The following is a 21,485-nucleotide window of genomic DNA, read 5'->3' as shown; positions in this document are numbered from 1 at the left end:
AGTGAGATAATTGAGTAACGTATAATGAAATCCCCTACCAAATCTGCTGTTCAGAAGGGGAAACCTAGAAAGTTTGGGTTTCAAGTATCTGGTAGAAAAATGCAAAGTCTTCCAGTATCTGCAGGCGGGTTGGAAGGTGGAGCAACAGCGATGTTACGCAGCTGGGTTATTTAAAGCCACTGTAGGACCACTCCTTCCAGCATGCTTTCTTAGTACATTCTCCAGGCTGGTTTTAAGCACCTAAGGCAATTAAATATTCTCGTTTGGAGGCTTTAATGCATTTTAATAGACCTCACACTCAGGAAGCTTTCCCTGATGTATTCTGTTGCTATTTCTTCTGTCACACCCTACATCATCTGGCACCCTAAAAATTCCCATTTCAAGGAGTTGGTTTAAAAAAAAAAAGATTGCCAAGAGTTGTTGTTTTTTTTTTTTAAAAAAAAAAGTCTTTCACCTCAGAAATCTTCCTAACCTCAATTTACTAACACTTTATTAGTTGGTATTTCCTCAGCCTCAGTCAAACTCTACTCAGAATCAGCTTCCCATGTTCTGTCTCATTCCTATCCCTTGCAAATGAGGACAGGTGTGCATTGTAAATTGTCTGCATAACTATAGCTCCATTTCGTCTTTATAAACGGCAGGATAAGAACCCATTTCTCAGAAATTATAGTTAGAAATATTAATCCCTGGATACGGTATTACCGTATCTGGGATGATTTAGGGACAATGAAATCCCTGTGCCATCAAGCTAGGTGATTCTTCTGACATGAGTGATCCTGCAACTCAATATTCACTGTGTGCACTCACTGAAATTTAGTCTCCTTTCCTTCCTTGTTCCTTTTCATACCCACCCATGGGAGGGCTTGGCTGATGCGAGGAGTATACTGTCACTTTTTCCAAATATAATTAAGCTCTGTGAATGCAAGATGAAAACTTCTGCAGGAGTACGTTATCCTGAAACTCAAAACTGTTAATCCAAGGGCACTGCACTGGGAGGGGCAGGGACATGAGTTTGTCATTCTTGTGGAGTCCTCCCAGCACAATCTACTTCGGTTCTCATGCTTTTTTTAGCTCACAATCCACTTTCACTTCACAGTAAAAACATGTTTGGGCTAAAGGTGTTTGTGCAGAATTACGGTGACATGCTGGTCTGCAACTTGCTCACACTAACTTTTACTCACATTTAAATGTCACTTAGTACACTGCTTTAAAAGTGCGGACACTTTGCTCTATCATGTCTCAGTAATCTAAACATTCTTAAGACCCCAGCAAAACGTGAAGGCATTAGGAAAAGAAGAATCATCCACAGGCTCCACTGGAAGCATGCCATATATTTTGGTGCCACAAAGAGCTCAGCCATTCTTTGCAATCTTACCTATACAATCAAAAAGCGGCTTTAGATTCAAAGTGTGAAACAAATATGCAAATATTTATTTCGTGTATATATATGCATATATAAATTATATAAAATATCTTCACATATAAATAAATTCACATAAATATGCAAACATACATATTTATTTGGGTCTATTTCCCAGATACTTTGTGCTGAAGCCATAATCTGAGAAAAAACAGGCACAGCCACCAATTTTATATGGATTTAAACCAGAGAGGTACACAACTACTACTCCAAGGCCTGCAAGGAAACACTGAACCTACTCATTTGCCTTTCTGTTGTCAGTGGTGACCTTCTGCATCCTGGATGTGGCTGTTCTCCTTTGCATGAAAGCAGCTGCAACTCCAAGCAACAGACTCAGCCCTTCAAAGTGAATCAGGCTCCCGTTTCACTGTGCATCACTTGTGCAAATCAAGTTTTTCTGTAAGAGGACGGATAAAATGAAGGTGGGAAAGGTATCAGAAAGCAGAACAAGAAAAAGAATCATGCAAATTGACAGTGAGTGTTCAGAACTCAGGTAGTTAGCAGAGAGATAAAAAGCTTTCATATCTTATTCTAAGAACAGGACACATCCAATGTACCCAGCACAACCCTGCCTAAGAGCGTGGCACAAATTTCAAGATGTACCGTATCTAACAGGAAGTGATACAGCTAGTTGGAAACTGCCAGGATCCCAGCTACCAGGATTCCAAAGGAAAAAATCCTAGACAGGAAACTTGAGCAAAGCCCAGTAGCGCAACTGAGTTCTGTCAGTACTAGTTATTTATTTGTAAACCAGACAATCCATGGCCCTTCTTTGTCATCTGCTGCATATGGGAACTGTTGTGTGTTCTGAGGAGTGCTTTAAATGCTCAAATCCTCAGCCTGAGTTGAAATTTGGAAAAAAAATATACATCGTTGAATAGCACCACGTTATTTATCACTGACACATCACAAAGTAGTGACTCTCAACTGTGTATCACTGGATGCTTTTTCACGTTACCTTTGTTTCCATGAAACACCAGTAGTCTCCAATTTTTGTAATCTCAAAGCTTCTAATAGTACAAAAGGCATGCTAAAGCGAACACCACCTGAGAGATCAGCTTTTTTAACATACCCAGTAGCATAAATCACATTTCCAGATTACACACACAATTTTCCATGTAAAATGGTTATGATTTAACAGAAAAAATTATTTTTAGCTTAAGGCATTCTGGCAGCTGGAGATGCAGATTTGTGGCTATTTCTAACCACTAAACATACACGGGTTACAGCACAGCGTTGTCTGCTATTTAGTTTTTAATTTAGAGAACTAATTAGTTGGATTTACTGTCTTTAGCATCCCTTACATTTTGCTTAAGGAGAAATAGATGAGCCCTGCATGTCAAGTCAAGCCCAAAAAGAAAAAATAACTTCAGCACAAGGGCATGCCCAGTGGGGAACACCTTAGATGTAGCAATAGATTCAAATCTTGCAGCACCAAATACGTGTCGCTGTGTGGAGAAGAGACGGGCAGATCCCTCATGTAGCTGAGATGCAGATCATCCAGCGAGTTTAGAACTTCCCTAGCAACATTTCTGCTTATGGGAGAGAGGGGCATCTGGTCAGCAACTAGATTCCAGATCAGAATAAAGGAAAATATAAAAGAGCTTTGTAGCAAAGATTAAAGCGACAATACTTTCCAAAATGTGTTATGCTGAGCATGAAGTTACACACGTGCCACAGACATGAAGATAGTTTTCAGTACATGCAAGAGGTAATGAGGTTTGGAAGTTCAACGGGAAGCAGTCAAGGTGGCGTGGCTGGATGACTACCGAGTAACTTACGCAGCAGTTATCACAAGAATTATTGTTTTCCTCTGGCTGGAGGAAATACCCTGTACCATTACGCACAACACAGCAGCAAACATTTTAGAATTTTAAGTATTGAAAACATTAATAGTTAAGGAGCACGTTCTTCAACAAGAATAAGACCTGTAACTACACTTTGTTAGCAGTAGCGTATCTTTCAACTGAGGGATGAAGAGGCCTCCCAGCCACAAGGTTGGTTTCGGAGCATTTCAGCCGGCAACCAGGCCAGCAGCAACCTGCTCAAAAGCCAGCTCGTTTGGAACTGCTCATTCCCTTTGCAGAGGCCCAGTAACATAAAGCAAGGTAGAGTAGTTCAAGATTTCTTCACTCTCACATTATTATTTTAATGTAATAATAAATACATTATTATTGGGGGAAGCCCATTTCACCGCTCCCAGAGCACTCCCAACATCATCCAGCTTGTGAACGTCCAAGACCATTCCACTACCTCGATGCTTGTCTCACTCATGCTTAAAAAATTGACTCATTGGGAAATCCAGAGGACTTCAAACCCGCCGTCAGTTCTCACACAGGTGAGCCGCTCTTCCTCCCTAGAGCAATCAGATCCTCTTCTGGAGGACACGGCCGAGCAGACCAGCCCAACGTCACAGCACCCTAAGCGCCCTTCTTGTAAATCCTTGAGCTCCTTTTCACTTTGCCCCAACACCACAGCCCCACTCACTTGTCCCAGGGCTGCCTCTCCTGGAGAATGTCCCCCTGATTTACTCCCCTCTTCTCCCCGTTCCTGCTGCTGGGGAGCTGCAGCCTGGCAGCAGCTGCATCCTACTGCTTGGTTGCTCGTCAGTTGTCAGAAATGTTGTTGGCCACTTCTACACTGCTGCTCCTGGGTGGGGTACGTACTTTACTCAAGCTCACTACTTTTCGTATGTTTGTGAGGGCAAATGTAAGATTTTTCAGCTATGATAATGCAAGGTGAAAAAATAGTTCTTACTGGGACATTTTGATCTGTTCCCTGTGCTCTAGAATACCTCTAGCGTTCTAGATGCGGAATACTTCTCAGTCTGAAACTCCTCCCTGTTACCGTTGGATTCCCTCTGAACAGCACAGGTTAAAACAGGTCACTGAGCTTAAGAACAGACACCCAAGTCCCAGGAAAAGCCAAGTAGAGATGGAAGAAATATTCCATCTCATAAAGTTACTGAAAGAGACATTTACACATTAGGGTTTTTGGTTTGGCTCTGTTCTAGGGTGTAAGTAGTGACTATAAAAATGCTGCATTTTTACTCAACAAATCTTGTTTCCTGCTTAGTCACTACACCACAGCAAAGTCTGTATTTGATTAGCAGAAGCAACAACATTCAAGCAAATCTAATGCATAATCAGTTTTATGGAACTAGTTCTCGTTTCACTACAAAGAAAACGTTACCAAAATTTATTTTTCTCTGCAGCAACTGAAAGATTGCTGTGTTCTTCCCCCTTTTGTGTACTTACAACACTATAGCCGCTGCTTTTTAAGCGATAACAAAGATAAATTATCTCAGGAGATTCACTTACATGCTCCATTTTGGGCCTCCCAGGAAGTCAGGACTTTCCAACCAACCTGCAGTGAAGTTACCTTACCTAGTTTTAGGTACAGAAACCTTGCTTTTACCTTGTGAATTAGAAATGCATTAATTATCTGAACTCAGATACTTAAAACAAAAGTCTTTTAACCACATCAGAGATGAAATAACGGCAAGAGAAATTAGAAAGGCATTAAGAACAGTCCAAGCCAAACCGTATCCAGCTTTATTAAAGGTACTTTTCATAAACAATCATGGTAATTTAGGCAGGACATGGGCTACAATCTGCAACATTTTACAACAACTGTCAAACTCCCCTCCCTTCATGGACTACCCAAACGTAAAAGTTGCTATAAAACTGAAGAATCTTCATTTCATACTTGTAGAGGGAAAAGTTTAGAGTGAGGGTGGACACTTTCACATTTAGCATGTTGTTTAACAACTCTTCACAAATCTACCCTGACTTTGAGAAAATTAAAACTGCAGATTTCTTAATCTGAAGATCCACAATATAAAAGAGGAAATGCAGCTCCTTTTAGAGCTATTATGTCCCAAATTAGACACCACAAGTCCGGGATCACCTGACAATGCATTTAGAGTGGCAAGTCCCAAAATGCCGTTTTTGCTGTATTTCGGAGTGATAGGCTCTAGGCAAAAACTGAGGACACGAAAGGGAACACAGAGGGCAATACAAACTGCAGTTGGAAGTTGGCAACAGGCGTCTTGGGAGCTTCAGCGTTCACTCTGATGCACTTCACGAAACAGACGTGCAGCATTAAGGAAACCCTTCCTCCTCTATTCAGGAAGAGCCCTTCTTCCAAAAACTGGGGAGGGGGTAAACTTTTACTTTTAAAATTTAGGTTCCAAGAAATAGACTAAGTGACATTTGTCCCCACTGCCCCCCCCTCAAAACACAACAACGAAGCGGTCTGTGTGCTAACAACATAGCTTAAAAAAAAGTAAAACAAAATTCTGCATTGTTATAAAACTTGATAAAAAATAGTATTTCAAACTGTACAGTCACCAGAAGTACACAGTTATCAAAAATTCACACATTTTACTTGGCATCACCAGCACCTTCGGCTTTCTGTGCCTAAAAGAAAAAGGGGGAACCGGTCAATATACACCACACACTTGCACCAAACAAAATTCCTTTTCCTGAGTAACAATTCTCTGAAGAGAAGAAATTTATCTGGGCTGTACCACCATAACTCTTAGCAGAATGAAATCTAACATTCAAAGCAGTGCAAAAGGCAACCTGGAGTTGCTTTATGAAGTGCTAACTTTACGTGATTTTAGAACAAGGCAGAACAGTAACTTTTCATACAGCAACTTCAACTAGCAAACAGACAGTGTTAACTCATTACCGACCAGGCAACACAGCCCTCTGCATCCGTGGACGTACTGTTAATGTCACAAGCGACAGGTCTAAATACTCAAGCAGTAATTCATCTTCATTAGCACAAGCCTAGACCTGCCTTTGTTTGATAGGGAAAAAATTAATTTGCTGTTGTAACTTAAGCTGCTAGACCTGCTGTTATACCTGGTCTGTTTTGGCATCTCCGTTTTCTGCAGGGTTGTTTCCCTCCTTGCCAGCATCACCTTTCCCCTTCTTTCCCTTGGGCAACTTCTCGCTCTTCTGTCAAACACAAGATGACACACACCATTACAATTACCAACATCCAATCACTAAGCCACAGGAATCCAAAAACTAGCATGGTAAAATCAACGTTGGATGTCGGCCTGAAAAGAACGAAACACGCAAGTGTTCATGTATTTAAGAGATCGATAACAGCTGAGAAGGGTCTTCTTGTGCTCAATCACTCTTTGGTATTTTTTATTCAAGTTTTGTAAAATACAGAAGTTTTCACTGCAGCTTTATAGAAGCGACGATGCAGCTAGATTTCAGGACTAGATACACTTCAAAGTTCTGTCAATAGACAAATCCAAACCTCGTAACCTATTTTCCTCTCGATAATGGCGCTAACACAACAACTTACCTTTGGAGCTGCCTTTTTAGGTTTAGGCTCTGGCTTCGGAGGGGCGGGTTTCTGTTAAGTAAAAAAAGACTCTTGTATTATTAAAATTATTTTTAAAGAGGCATTTGTTTTTGCAATTCAACCCCAGATGGTTTATTTTTAGGAAAGCAAATTGAAACATTTGAAATCAAAGCACTTACTTGATTTGTCAGTTGCTCAGCCACTCCCATAACACTACACAATGGGGCAGTTTGTTAAGCTAATAACTTTCTTTCAGCTGAACAATGCGTCTCTCCAGCATACCTACAGTTCTCACACAGATGCAGTATTTAATACTCGAGCCTAAAGCTATTAAATGTTGTGACATCTCTGCTCAGCAAGAGAATACTCACAGCAGATAACCTCGCCGATCTCCGTTGTGGCTGTTTGAAAAGAGAAATTATTTAATTTAACGTGATGAAACGTAAACCATCCAAACATACAAAGTCTGATCTCAAAGTAATAGAATCCCAGGAGTAATTTCTAAGTTTTTAGTTCACTTTTTTCCCTTTCTCAAGGAGCACGAGAATATCCTGTTTACATCACTCCTAATAATAACTAACAATAGTTAAATAGTTTTTTCATGCTTAAGCCCAGACGATGCAGCTAACATTTGGAAGGGCCGCTATGGATTAGGAGGAATCCCCGTCTCCTCAAGGATCTTTCTGACAATCGACCTGAACCTTGCCTTCCAAAGCTTTACAACCCAACTTTGGCGAAAACATCCAACTTCTTACCTCATCCTTAACTTTGGCCTTATCGCCCTTGGTATCTCCTTCAGCCTAGAGCGTGAAAGAGAAGCGGAGGCAACAAGTTAACGGGGGGGCGCTCGCTGTAAATGGCTGCGGTGGGGGGGGGGGGGGGGGGGGGCTGCCGGGCCCTTGGGGCTCTCCCCGGGATTTGGGAGGCTACAAAGAGGCCACAGCGGGCAGGGGGCTCGCCTTAGGCCGGGCTGAGGCGGAAACTCGGCGGCCCCCCCCCCTTCCCCTCCGCCCCACAGGGAGGCGGGGGCCGAGCCGCCCCCTCAGCGAGGCCCCGCTCCCCCCCAGCCCCCCTCCTCCCCCCCAGCCCCCCTCCTCCCCTCACGGGTTTTGGCGGCAAAGCCGCCCGGGGGCTGCGCGAGCCGCTTCCCGCCCTTCGCGCTCCTCGGAGGGGAGGGGAAGCCCCCCCCCCCCTCGCTTCCCTCCCCCCACCCCCCTTTTCCCCTCAGGCCCCCCCTTCCCGCCAAAACCAGCCGGATCGGACCGGCTGCGCGCGCTCGCGCCCCTCCCCTCCCCTCAGCCGTTAGAGCGAGCGCGCGCGCGGCCGGCAACGGTCCCGCCGCCCCGCCCCCCCCCTCTTCAGCTCCCCCCCCCGCTCCCTTCCCTCAGCGCCCGCCGGGGCCTCCGCTCGCGCGCCGCCTCGCAGCCGTTACCGCCCCGAAGGGAGGGGGGGGCGGGACTACGCGCCTCAAACTGCCCCCCCCCCCCCCCCCCCCCTCCGGTGTGCGTGTGGGGAGGGAGGGAGGCCCCCGGTGTGGGGGGTGAGGGGGGAGGAAAGGGGGGAAGGGGTCCCGGTGCCCCGGTGCCACGTACCTTTCTCTTCGGCATGGCTCCGGGCGGCGTGTGTTGTGTGTGTGTGTGTGAGGGGAGAGAGAGCGAGAGGAGCGCGCTGGGCGGCGTGAGGGGGCGGAGGGAGGAGGAGGCGGAGGAGGGGGGGGGAGCCGGGCTCGCTCGGGCCGGGGCGGCGGCGGTGAGGAGAGCGGGGGAGGGGGAAAGCGGGGAGAGGCCGGCGGCGCGGAGGGCAGGCGGGCAGGAAGGCAGGAGGGCGGGCGGGCGGCGGGGCTGCCTCCCGGCTCGCTCCGCTGGCTGCCGACCCCACTAATTTGAATCGGGTGTTTATAAAGTTTTATATAGAGCCGGACGCGGCCCAACCGGTTCCAGCCGGATCCCCGCCGCCCCGCCCGCCCATTGGCCCGCGCAGGTCACGTGGGCTGCGGGGATGGGGAGGGGAGGGGGGGCCGGCGGGGGAGGGAGCCGCTGAGGCGGCGCGCGCGCAACTGGGCCTCGAGCCCCCCCCCACCCCCCCCCCTCCCTTCACCCCCCCCTTCCCTCCCCTCACGGCGCTCCGCGGCCGCCGCCTGCCCCCGCGCCCGGCCCCCGCGGGCGGGAAGGGCCCTGGGGAGGGGGCGGTGGAAAAAAATAATAATAAATAAATGAATTTAAAAGGGGGGAGGGCACAGAACTGCAGCGACGCAAGAGGGTTTGCGGGGGGGGGGGGGGCGCGATGTGGGGAACGGGGGCTTCCCCCCCCCCCCCCCCCGGCTCCGTGTGCAGGTGAGGGGAGCTGTTCTTCAGCACCTCCGCGGGCACCCGCGGCCGCTTCATCTTCCTCCTCCTCCTATTTCCCCCCCCCCCCCATCCTCTTCCTTCTCTTCCTCCTCCTCCTCTTCCTCTGCCACCGCCACCCCGCTGCCGGGCTGGAAAATGGGCGTTAGCACTCTTCTTTCCTGTGAAAAGAAAAAAAAAAAAAAGGAGAGGGGAGAATTGCGGCCAAAGCAGAAGGAAGGGAGAGGATAAAGCAAAAATAAACCCAAAATCAAAAGAGCAGGAAATTTCCCCAGGAGTACTTCGCACAGGTGGTGGAAGTTAGTGCCCACTACTTGCACTGAGGGACCCCCAGAGCTGGGCTCCCCCCAGAGCCCTTCCTCACACCTGGGCACATGTACCAAATGTTTGCTACAAACCCAATTACAAAATATTCCCTTCACTCCTGCCCCAGCTTCACACCTTTAACTGAATCTCATCCAGAAGAGCAGCTTAAGAAGTGCGCTTCCCCTTCCCCACCAGGTAAGCTCTCAGCCTTTTTCCAGACCTCAAATGCAAGAAGAGCACATTTCCCCAGCTGTGCTGATTTACCAACACCCTCACCGTATAAACACAAATTAGGAAGCTGAATTCTCACTGCAAGCAGCCTGTAGCTCATTCCACAACTGTCATTTAAGGACTGACTGGAAAGCTGCGCTCCTGAAAACTGGGAGTTTGCCTTTGTAACTTACCACAACCTCTACAGAAGCAAGGTTTACAGGGAAAGTTTGTATTTCACTAGAATAACTGATGCAGGGGGAATAAAACTCAGAGGTAACAAACCTTTTTCCACTGCTTGATGAACTGACACCCTCTTCCCTCCCCCCACGACAGCAAAGAAAGGGATTGAAACTTTCCCTGCAAACCTTTTGTAACTCCTAGCCTTCAGTTACCACACCTGCAACAGTTATACTCCGTTTTGGAAAGCCACCACTGCAGTTTGGTCACCCATAGCATGAGAACAACTGAAAAGTTTGTTTTTTTTTTTTTTAAAAAAAGCAAAAATGCATCCTTGGGTAGAACCAGTCTCCCTATAGCTGCCTGGCAAAGCAGACTGGAGAGTGCTCATCTCAGAGAGAGTAGGAAATATGTCCACAGAGAACTTCCCAAAACGTGCAGACAGACAAAATAAAATAGAGCAGAAGTTGAAGTTGACAGCTCCCTTCACCTTGGCCCCCTTCATCCAAGCTACTGTTTGCTTACTTACACAAGAGGATGTACGTGCACAGAGCTCCATTCAGCCAGGCCTTGGGATACCAGCAAATTGCTCACACAACTGTAAAGAGAACACAGTCTTCAAATTTTTTCCAGTCTAACAGGAACCAGATGAAGGGCCTGGCACAGGTTAAACGATATACTAGACCTGGATGCCAACTCCATTACACCTAAGAATATGAAGCTCTATGAAGTTTTACGTGTTCACTTATTTTTTTAAATAGTTTGGTATGAATATGCTTTATTCACGGTTTGACAATGTAGTTACCCTCTTCACAATCACATTCAAAATGCTGAGTTTGCAGCACTTAAGTCTTAAATTTGCATTTTCTCATTTTCACCTGGAGGTTAAAAAAAAGAATACTTTAAAAACAGCAATAGCTGATACTGCTGCACCTGTACGTGCATCAGTAACAAAAGCAAGACATTTCCTGTTATTTTGATTGTGGGGACGGAAACCAGGAAAAATTAAGAGACAGAAAGAATCTTGGAAATTATCTAGTCCATCTCCCTGCTAATAGAGAACTGAGAAGTAACACTCCACAGCTGCTCTGGCCACTCCCGTTAAAATCAGCTATATAGCACTTCTGCATCATTTTGGCTGGGGTCAGAGGCTGGTTTTGGCTCCTGTATTCCTGAACTAAGCCCATCCTCATTCCCCAGAAGTGGATGGTGGATGTTAAGTCACAGCTCTAGAGGTCTCAGAGGAATTTGGCACACCGCATCCAACCCCTGGTTTAAGCTAACTTCTTTTCCTTTTTAAGCCATGAGGTTAATTCCCAAACAATTGTTTTTCTTTGCCTCTTTGGACCCTTCCCCCTTCTTTCCCTCAGCATAGTCAGTGTGTTCCAGCTGGGTTTGGAAGCCAGCATTTGGGTTCCCTCCCCCCCAACACTGCTGAAAAGGGATCACAGGGCCTGATGGAGCTCTGGAGTATCCTTTTTCCTTCATGGCAACGCTGAGAACACCTTGCTTTAGCTCTTTGGAAGCCAAGAGCAGATAAATCAAAACCAGCATAATAAGGTGGGGAAAAGGCAAGATGCCCAAAGTAGGCAGCGGGAAATATCTCTGCCAGTGCTTGGCACAGGGCTCCCTCATACACCAGGAATAATCCCCTCTCTTCAAAAAGGAAATGGGATGGGACAGCAGAGGAAATCTCACTAGAGGATTCGCTACTGCAAAGTCACAGAAAGAATTCAAGCCCAGGCTGATTTAACATGACTGAAATTGGTAGCCTGGGCCAATTCACGAGGAGCCTAACAGAATGCAAGGCTCATTTTAGTTAACTTGTCACAAAACCACCAGGCCTCTGAAGTACCAAGCAGCGGAGATACAGCGGGGTGCGTGCATTCTCCCTCTATCATCAGGGGCAGGGAGGCAAGACAGAAGGACGGCATTACTTTCCTCAGCAGCATTCACAGAACTAGGAAGGTTCACAGAACTCTGTGCCTGCCCTCGGACAGTGCCAGTGGGGATGTAAAGTCCAGTAGCAGCCCTGCATCCCCACGGCAGAACCACACCAAGTGAATTCCTCTGGACAGCAGATATTCTCTCTAACATGATTAAAAACTGTCTTCCCAAGAACCACCCAGCACTTATGTCATGCAGACACTGTACACAATCTTTCAAGGAAGTCCGCTCTCTTGTGCTCTAGTGCCTGTAGGAAGCCCTGGATTCTCTCCTCCCGCATGGCGGTGCATTTCTGCAACAGTGTCCGTCGACGCTGAGAGTCTCCATGGGATGCAAAACCCTCCTGCTGCAGCTTCTTTGTCACATAAGCCTGATCCCTTTCCATCTGTTGTTGCTTCCTTTCCTCCATGTAGGAGTCTCTGGCCTTCTAGAGTGAAAAGCAGCAGAGCGTTAGCACTTTACCAGGCCTTTCAGCTCATCTGTGGTGCAGATGCAAGGCAGCACAGGTTATGGAAGAAACAGCCTCTGCTTGGCAATCAATCTGTAGGGTAAATGAAGAGTGACTCTGTGTGTGCCTCCCCTACTTCAAGGCAACCTGCTTGATCAGTTAGAGAAAATATAGGGATATCCTTCAGGACCTTCTCCCCAAGACACAAGCTTGCTCAAAGCATTAACTCACAGTTAACATAGATAAAGGTCACGACAGATTGTGGAAAAACCCTCAGACACCTGAATCAGAGAGGAACGGTGTACGAGAGCACTTTCAAACCACAGATGTGCACATAAGCTTGCCAATGTCATCACTGAATCTTTGATCCTATTCATGCAGCAGCTGAAAGGTTTTAGGGGATTCAGAACAATGATCTATGCAGCAATTCTTCGAGCTGATGATCAGGTATTGAGCTAATAGCTAATCAGCTTGAGCAAAAAAGCAAGAGTGTGCTCAACATTCCCAAACATCTGCAATCTAATAAATTACCAGCTCATTACACAGCAGGATGGGCAGGGGAAAGGTAAAGGCAGCGGCTACCCTTGCCTATCCTTCAAGTATTTGAAGTATTTTTGCAGAACATCACTTGAATTTCTTCTTACTGCAGATATCCTACCCTGCAACCTATATCCCACACAAAGAAACAAACAAAACCCACACCTGCATGCAGGTATATTAACTTTTCATTTTAAGAGCAGTCACTATGACATGACCTGACACGCACACGCTACGGGGCAGTAGTGGCCTTTCAAACAAGGAAGTAGTAATAATTACTCTAATGAGAACCTGAGCCACTCTTCACCACCCTTTCACTGTGTCCGTGTCAGCAGTCTCTGCTCTGGCACTGTAAACTTTTGTTGCGCTGGGAATGAGCGTAGAAACGTCCCTAGCTAGAGAAAGCCCATTGAACTGGTAACAGCCCACTGCTGTAGCTCCGTTTATTAGAAGTGAAAAGATCACCAGCTCGTTCAGAATAAGACTTCCACCCCGGGACAAAGTCAAATTCTGCCAGCACCTGCTGGCTACCATGTACTCACAGCAGGTTATAGCTGACCTACAGACTAAGGGGTGAGGAACTCGCCTGAGCAGCAGGCAAACTGGAAAATGAAGATTGCCGTTAAACAGGAGGAGGATACCTTTGTCAAATGCCTCCAAACCGTATGTTTTCTGTACTTTGTCAAACCTTCCATCCAGCTGCCTATCCATATTGTAGCTGCCTCCAGCACCCTGAACGCAGCAGCACCCTCCCTAAGTAGAGGCAGCTGCTGTAACCCATTCTGGCTTCTCAGCAAGTCAAGCCCCTAACCCCACCTGTTTCTAACTGGCAAACATCCCCTCCACCAGTGTAAGCTGTTTCAAGAGCTCTAGCTTTGGGCTTTCAAGATTACTCATTTCAAATGCAGAAAACCCACCTCCTTGTAATCAGCAGTTACTCTGAGTGAGAAGTCCTCCCTTACCATCTCCCCACACTTGTTCCCAAGTGAACTCAGTCTTCACTGAAACCACTGATTAAGTGGCTTGAGTTAAACTCCCTGATTTCACCCTGTAGCAAGTGAGGAGTGTTTACTTGTTCTGTCCTGCCAGAGGAGGAGTGGGGACACACTTCCAGCTGGTGGAGGGGCAATAAGCACTGGAGACAGTGGTGACTTCAGATTCTTCAGTTATTCGTGAAAGCAGAGGAGTCTGTACCCATGCTAACGTGTTGTAACAAGGCACACAGGTATAGGAGACACAACGCATCTGGCAGTGGCTGCTGCTACTGAAACAAGGTCTTAACTAAACACACTAGATGAATAACTCCTGTCTCCACTCTGCACACTCTCACCTGATGTCCAGCACGTTGCTGCTGTGCAGATAACTGTGATGAGCTTTCCATCTCCCTAAGGCTCGCTTACCTGTAAAGCGCTGTAGTTCATCTGGAACCGAAGGATAGCCTCACACAAGTTCCAAAAGGAATATTCTGGCCACAACACTGACTGAAACACCAGGCATGAATGGGATGTCTGCAGAAGACAAGATTACCAACGGTTTAATCAGCTAGCAAGGGGGAAAAAAAGTCACCAAGATACAGCTCAATTGGTCAAGCTGTGCCGATTTTCACATAAAGATTTCAGCTAGCCTGTGTTATCAGGTCCTACTTAAAATGAAATAAATACCAGCCAGGATAGTTTGAAATCGCACACTGTACAGTCTAATTAGTTTGTAATGCTAGGACACCAGTCACCCATTCCTGTAAAATCACCAGCAGAATACTCTCTAATGCTACATTGGTCTTTAGAGGTATTTTTAATAGCTTAAGCATCACAGATGTACAATAAAACTAAAATAGCAACATTGGACTATCAAAGGCTGTGTTAAGGGAATAACGTATGAACTGAGGATCAAGACACGACATTTAAGCCATTCATCAAATGGCATCTCCTGATATTCCTCGCTGCCCACTCATGGCATTTAAACTGCTTAATCAATTTACGAGTTGTGGTGTGCCACAGACATCCTAGAGCTGAAAGATGTAAGGTTTTAACTTGAAAGCTTATTTTGGCCACTAAGTCCCTCAGTGTTTCAAGTAAATGTATTCCTGTGACCATTATTACAAAATCTAACACTTAAAGAAACTCTGCATGACTCAAAATTGTAATGCTAAAGGAAGTCTTAAGAGTCGATGCTATGCAAAAACACTGTGAGGACATTTTCTTTGATACCACAGAATCACCCTGAATAGCCCAATTTCCTTCTACTATGGGGCCGTCAGGACTCTCACAATTGCTACTGAAGGGAAATGTGGACCAACACTTTGGTCTGCGAGCTGGCAAAGCAGGAGCACAAGCACACGTTCTCCTCTGCTGCTTCTGCCAAAAACCACGGCACAGGAGAGGGGCACCACACCAGCCAGGCTCCCAGAGCATCGGCTGGCTCAGTAACGCTTCACCACTTACATATAAGCTCAGTCTCCAATGCACCTCTGCCAGGACTACCAGCAAGAGGAGCAAGGGAAACGTTACTTTGCAGTACTGACACCCATTCAGGGTAAACATGTGCCCAAGAATACGGCAGAAGGGAGGGATGCTTTGGTAGGCAATCGCAGCCGAGGCCAGACAACTTCTGCGAACCTGCCAATTAAGTTGGAATAGGAACATTTGATGTGGTTGCTTAAAGGCAATTGTTTTTTGGCTCCAGACTGCACACGTGAAATGTAACTAAGTAAAGCAGCTCGACTCAAGTGTTCTCCCACAAAGTTTGGATTACAAACAATTCAAAATTGCCTACCACAGGAGAGAGAGAAATGGAAGCAGCTTTGAACGCTGCAATTGCAAATTCATGAACTTTACATGTGTTAAGAAGTTACTACATTTTAGCTTAGCAGCCCAGTCATGCTGATTTGACTTTGTTGTCCTTAGAACCTATCCTGAATGTGTCTTGTTTCACTACCGAAGTCAAACAAACTTCTAAAATGGTGAAAGGTTAGTCACATACATTATAAGGTTACATCTTCAGTACCTACAGCTGCTGACATGTGACGAATGCCACTCCCAAGGTTCTAGAAATCCTTCCTGGGATTTCCTCATCCCAGGAAGCACTGGCAGGGAGAGCTTAAGAACCTTCCTCATCATCACACCTGGAGTCAGAACACTCTCTGATGCAAAGATGGAATATTTTATGGAAAAAACAAAAACTTTACCTGCCAGAGCAAGAAATCACTTAACCGGACCTCTCCGGAGGTTCGAATCAGGAGGTCTGGGTCAGGGGAGTTGCTGGTGTACAGACACTTATCAAGCAACGATTCAGACACATCACTAGAAGACAGATGCATCCCATTAAAATCACTTTCCTGAGCCGATGGAGGTGTCACTACTAAATCCGAATTACTAAATAATTTTATAAACTCAGGACTGCAGGTTAAAATTGGGTGGCTGGGACTGAACCACAGCCAGTCGTCAGCTTGCTGACAGACGCTGCTATCTGCTCCACAGGCCATTCCCAATGCTCTTTCAGCCCCCAGAGCATCCCCCGATGCTCTTTAAAACGTAAGACAGCAGTAGAAACAGACTGAGGAGACTTCCACCTGGAGCAGAGAGCTAACTACTCCATCTTCTACAGGGTAGAGGAACAGTTTAGTGTTAGTGATTCATCCGTTGTTTGACCTCACAGCTAAATCTGCCAACTGAGCAGCCCAGCGTTGCGGCATGAACTCTGCCTTCACACTCTAACTTAAGACACAGATCTTTTCTTCTGTATCTATCACCACGGCAATTGAAATAACAAAAAACAAACATTACACAGTAACTTTAAGTCATTTGCTCCAGTCAGACTGGTTTAATAAGATCTATTTAAAAGCCACCTGGTTTCTGGGAGGTTATTGATAAATCACAGGAAGCAAGACAGTCTTAATCTATGAAGCATCACACAGAAAAACCAGAGTTACCCGGGTTCAAGCAGCCCTTGCTCCACGCCCCACGCCATCTCCCTGACAGCATTGCTGATTTCATGTCTTGATGTGTATGCAAAGCAGACATTTAGAAAGCACCTAAAAAGAGAAGAAAGTCATGAAAACCTAAAAGTAAAGGGCCAGCAGGTGACAAATGGTGTATGTACAACAGTTCTGGGTGCTTGTAGGACAAAGAAAGAGGTATCGTGTCTTACTTGAAGGCTGAATACTTGTCAAAGAGGAGAGCATGACGTACCGGCTACTTTGATCCATACATCACTTACTTCTTGTAGTTCCTGGTTGCCAGCACAGCTTGGGCAATCAGTTCCTGAATATCCAAGGGCAGAAGTGGCAGGTCTCCGAGGACACGGATACACACACCGTGTTTCTTCAGGTTCTCCCTATACCCAACAACAAGAGTGAGGACTGCAGCAAACAGATCAGCCCCTATTTGCCTCACGTAACAGCCACCAAACGAAAACAGCAGGCACAGCTTTAGCAAAACTAAGAATTAGAAACAAGCATAACGACCAGATGTGTCAGGTGTTCAGAACTGCCTTAGATTTGTTCATCCCAAACCATTCCCTACAGGGAAAGTGATCATTCCCCACGCGGGTACCTCAGGTACAGACATAACCACAGGGCTCGATAACAATCGCAACTCAGGCATGCCTACCTGAAGTTATGAAGATCCACATGTGTAAAACTTAAAATACAACCACAGACTCTAGGCAACTAACTAATCAAAAACACAGAAAGCAAAATTACTGAGGATCACCCACAGAACAGCACAACTATTCCTGGCCTATCACTGATGAAGAGGCCCCGCTGGCTAGAAAACAGGGAAACGGCCTCTTTGAATCGTGGTGTACTGCAGTGCTCAGACAGAACTCGAGAAGATCAGGACTCCCAGTGCACAAATGAAGCCGTGTGCACCAGGGAGTCCTCTCCCTCACTTAATTCCAGTTGTGCCCTCTCACTGCCCTACCAATTTACTTCAATCAGATAAACAACCTTTCCACACAGCACTTTCCTCATCCATCGGGCATGGGGAAACAAACACCACCGAGTTACTGTGCAACAGTGCGCTGCAACATCCCCCCACGCTCACTCAAGTCCGTACTAGTTCCATCAACACGCACAATGTGAACTAGCTCTCCAGCTCCAAAAAGTGGCTTAACACACTACGTGCCCACACGTAGGTTTCTCTTAATGATGATGATCTGCTTTTGTTCCACCCTGTAGGAAAGAGACGTGAGAGGGTTCTTACTGTTCCTCCAGCAGGCGGCTAAATTTCTGTCTTGCCAGATCCATTAGTCCATCCACCTCTTCCCTGGAGCGTTTGAAGTTCTCGATACTAAAGGCATAAACAGTCACCTCCCGAATACCCAGGTTTAAACACCACCGCAGCGTCTGCAAGGAGACGAAATATAATTAAAAACACAAGGCAGATAAACAGACAATCAGACAGCTCAGCAAGACCCATATCCTCAGCTGCTAGAACCTTCCTGTCATTTCCCACTGTGCTAAGACTGGATCAAGAGAAACAACCATCAAGAGCTGACAATTCCTACCTTGCCTTTTCAAATAAATTCAACCTGCATCACAGAATTAAGCTTCAAATGTGCAATGGAGATACTTTAATCAAGTGTAAAACAGAGGAAAAATTAGGAGATCAGAATGATTCTGCAAGACAACAGTAAGGGAGCCGAAGTCAGGCCCCCAAACGACTAACACCAGCTGCAGGCACAAGGCCTGACTCGTCAGAGGAGAGAAGGGACGGAACACGTCAGTAAAGCAGCAAACAAAGCCAGCTGATGAACACATCTCTGACTTCCAACACAAGTCAGAGGCAGCAAACATCCTTCCCACCTGTGCCAGCTTATCAAAGCCTTGCGAGTGTCCCTGCTGCCTCTCCACGTGACACTTCTGGGCATACCGGCGATTGCCATCCATGATGAAGGCAACATGCTTGGGCATTGGACCTGCCTAGAAAGGTAAGGACACACAAAACGGACCAGAAAGCTGACATCTTGCATCACAGAGCATAGCCCCACCATTCCTGGTAGCACCCCGTATTTCTAGGAGTGCAATAGGTTTCTCACAGCTTAAAGCCTGGAGCTGGAAGATAAAGATGCTAATCACCTCTTTGGTAATCCCAGCTTAGTCTCCCTCTAAAACATCTCAGTATTGACGATTGCCTACACCTAAAAGCAACTTTGCCCTCCCCATTTCTGTTTCATGACAGAGAACCGTAGCACTTAGGAGGCAGAAAAGCACTGCCACAACCGCCTCTCTGCAGGTGCAGAGGAAGGTGCGTAGAGCTTCATGCTGCTGTGGTTACAAGTATTTTTATTTCGGATTTCAGGGGCATTTTCACAGACACGATTAACTTAGGAGAGGACACGTGAAGCCGTGAGACCTTCTCCCCTTTAAGACGAGTAACTCCCTTCCATTGACCTCAGTAGGCCTGCAGAGAGACCCTTTGAAAAAAGGGCAGCAGCACTAGTTCCAAGGCTCTGCTGAGCCAGGACAGAATTTCCCTGGAACTGCTGGGTCATTATTCCAGCCAGCAGAAACCCGGCTTCATTTCTTAGATCATAACCCACCATTTCACTGCTCTCCCTCCTCCCGTGCCCTGCTTTCATCAGCGAGGGCACAAAACATGGAAGCCTGGGAGCATAAGCTCATTATTGGCAAGCACTACCTGCAGCCCTGCTCATTTGCAAGACTAAGCTTAAGTAATTTTCCATCCCCGAATGCTGCTTAGGGAAGTACATCCAGTGCCAGCATTAACATGTACCCTTGCTAGCAACGCTATCTTCCTACAGCAGATTGGTCACAGAGATAGCTCCACTTCGAACCACGGTGAGCCTGCTAATTGCTGACTACTGTAGGTAACCAAAGCTTGCTCCTTACCTTAATTATGTTGGCACAGAATCTCTCTATGATGGTCAGCTCGCCTTCTCTGATCCACGACATGTCTTACCAAGAGCTCCTTTTGTTTTTCAGGGGGAAAATGAAAATAAAAGGGTTAGAGGTACAGAAGACTCCACGTGAGCCCAAAGCAACACTGCATGCAATCACCTGAGAAAAATAAGGTAGCTGTTTTGGAGACCTTTTTGTCACCTGCACCAGTGCTTGGACAAGCAAGCAATGGGGAAAGTGAACAGCTCAGAAACGAGCTCTGGAATTTTCCAGATGGATGAGAACAGACTTGATGGTCTACTGGCTTGCTGCAGGAAAAACCCCTCCTGCTTCTTCTTGCAGAAATAGCTGGTGAGTTTGTACACACCCACGGTAACAAGCACTCACATCGCGCTGGGCTACCACCAGGCTCGGCAGGGAGCAGTGATCCCAAACTGACCTGCGGTGCTTTTGTGCTGGAAACCCTTCAAATGAAGCAGTCATCGACATCACCAACCACCCTGCTCTGTCACCACTGAGAATTTTTTCCCCTCACAAATAGAGAACTTCAGCCTCAAGAGCTCTAAAAACGTTGCCCTTTTTTTTTTACCTCATCACCCACAGATCAAACACTAATACCTGGTTTAAGCTAACAAAATACAAGAGCCTGCCGAACTTCCAAATTTGCCGTCATTTCTCTGAGCTTGGAGCCCTGAGAGAGGTGGGCACAGCAGTTCTGAGGAGCGCTGCAGGGTCACAGCCCAGATCCACCCACCCGTCCCCCAGTGAGGAACAGGAGCAGCCTCAAATCGCACCGACCACACGTTTTCTGTGCGTGCCTTCTCCACCTGTGCCCTCGGGAAGGGGCGCGCAGCCACAGATGCAGCCACAAAGCATTCAGGCGAGGACAGGCCGCACCTCGGGCTCTTTCTACCGCTCCCAGCCCTCCCTGGGGACAACCCGGGCGAAAAGCACGTCCTCCTCCTCCCCCCCCCCCACCGCTGCCCGCTACCAAAACCCAACCTTCTGTCACTAAAACCTCACGCGGTCACCTCTAGAAGCGCTCCCCACCGAGAAGCCGCCTGCCCACGAGCCAGGAGCACCGGGGGGACGCCGAGAGCTCACCTACACGGCCCCGGAGCTCGCACACACGGCCTCGGAGCAAGGCCGCCAGGCCCCGGGCCCACCCCCGCCGTGAGGGGAGACCTCAGCGCGGAGCGAGGCCCGGCCTCCTGAGGGGACGGCAGCGACAAGGAGGCGGCAGGGACCCCAAGAGGCGGCTCCCCCGGGCCTGAAGGGTCTCCCCGCTCCCCCCGTCCCCCTTTTTTTCCCCTCCGTCCCCCCCTTTCCCCTCAGGGCCCCCCGCGGCCCCCCCCCCCCCGTTACCCCCCGGGCCTCCCCCCCGCGTTACCTCGGCCAGCGGCGCCGCCGCCGCTGCCTCCTCAGGAGGGGGCCGCGCCCTTCCGCTTACGTCACCCGCCCGCGCCCAGGGGCGGGAAGCGCGTGCGCGGGGAGAGGGGGGCTGGCGCGCATGCGCGCGGGGCGCTGAGGGATGAGGGGGGAAGAAGGAGGGGGGAGGGGAGGCGGCTGTGAGGGGAGGCGGCCATGATGGGGGCGGCCATCGGGACAGGGACAGGGGCAGGGTGGTCGCGGGGAGGCTTCAGGGCGGCCCTGGGGTGTGTAGGGCTCCTTGGGGCTCGGTTTTTGCCCCCAAAGCTCAGTCCCCCCCCTCTCCCAGCCCGTTTTGGGGCTGAGGTTCTCAGCCCCACAGCCCCTCGGTGAGGGGAGGAAGGAGGAACCGCACGCAGCACATCACCAGCAGCCATTGCCCATGGTCTTCTATTTATTTTTTTTTATTTTTTCCAGAAAAACACATTTTACATAGATGGTACAAAATTAAAAACACAAATGAAAGGAGGGGGGAAA

The 21,485-nt window shown here is 47.6% G+C and overlaps 2 protein-coding genes across 7 annotated transcripts; both read right to left on the bottom strand.

Annotated features, from left to right (window-relative positions):
- Positions 1 to 4,946: 4,946 nt before the first annotated feature.
- On the bottom strand, positions 4,947 to 8,701 carry HMGN2 (high mobility group nucleosomal binding domain 2). Its single transcript, XM_040534888.1, has 6 exons — positions 8,341 to 8,701; positions 7,504 to 7,548; positions 7,120 to 7,149; positions 6,749 to 6,799; positions 6,292 to 6,387; positions 4,947 to 5,841 (listed from the first exon to the last, which is right to left on the bottom strand). The coding sequence occupies exons 1-6, from the start codon at positions 8,353 to 8,355 to the stop codon at positions 5,806 to 5,808; spliced, it is 273 nt and encodes a 90-aa protein (XP_040390822.1). The 5' UTR covers positions 8,356 to 8,701; the 3' UTR covers positions 4,947 to 5,805.
- Positions 8,702 to 9,083: 382 nt separating this feature from the next.
- On the bottom strand, positions 9,084 to 21,081 carry DHDDS (dehydrodolichyl diphosphate synthase subunit). Of its 6 annotated transcripts, XM_040534885.1 has the most exons (10): positions 20,971 to 21,081; positions 19,572 to 19,650; positions 18,525 to 18,641; positions 17,923 to 18,065; positions 16,937 to 17,053; positions 16,650 to 16,751; positions 15,906 to 16,020; positions 14,122 to 14,229; positions 10,319 to 10,387; positions 9,084 to 9,254 (listed from the first exon to the last, which is right to left on the bottom strand). In XM_040534885.1, the coding sequence occupies exons 2-9, from the start codon at positions 19,632 to 19,634 to the stop codon at positions 10,349 to 10,351; spliced, it is 804 nt and encodes a 267-aa protein (XP_040390819.1). In that variant the 5' UTR covers positions 19,635 to 19,650; positions 20,971 to 21,081; the 3' UTR covers positions 9,084 to 9,254; positions 10,319 to 10,348. The 6 variants fall into 6 exon arrangements, with proteins under 6 accessions (XP_040390819.1, XP_040390814.1, XP_040390816.1 ...); XM_040534880.1 differs by lacking the exons at positions 9,084 to 9,254; positions 10,319 to 10,387 and adding an exon at positions 10,551 to 12,163; XM_040534882.1 differs by lacking the exons at positions 9,084 to 9,254; positions 10,319 to 10,387; positions 20,971 to 21,081 and adding exons at positions 10,551 to 12,163; positions 20,612 to 20,630.
- Positions 21,082 to 21,485: the final 404 nt, after the last annotated feature.

This window comes from Cygnus olor, chromosome 23 (assembly GCF_009769625.2).
Source record: "Cygnus olor isolate bCygOlo1 chromosome 23, bCygOlo1.pri.v2, whole genome shotgun sequence".
In the NCBI taxonomy this organism is placed as follows: domain Eukaryota; kingdom Metazoa; phylum Chordata; class Aves; order Anseriformes; family Anatidae; genus Cygnus; species Cygnus olor.
This window is presented reverse-complemented; position numbering and strand designations above follow the sequence as displayed.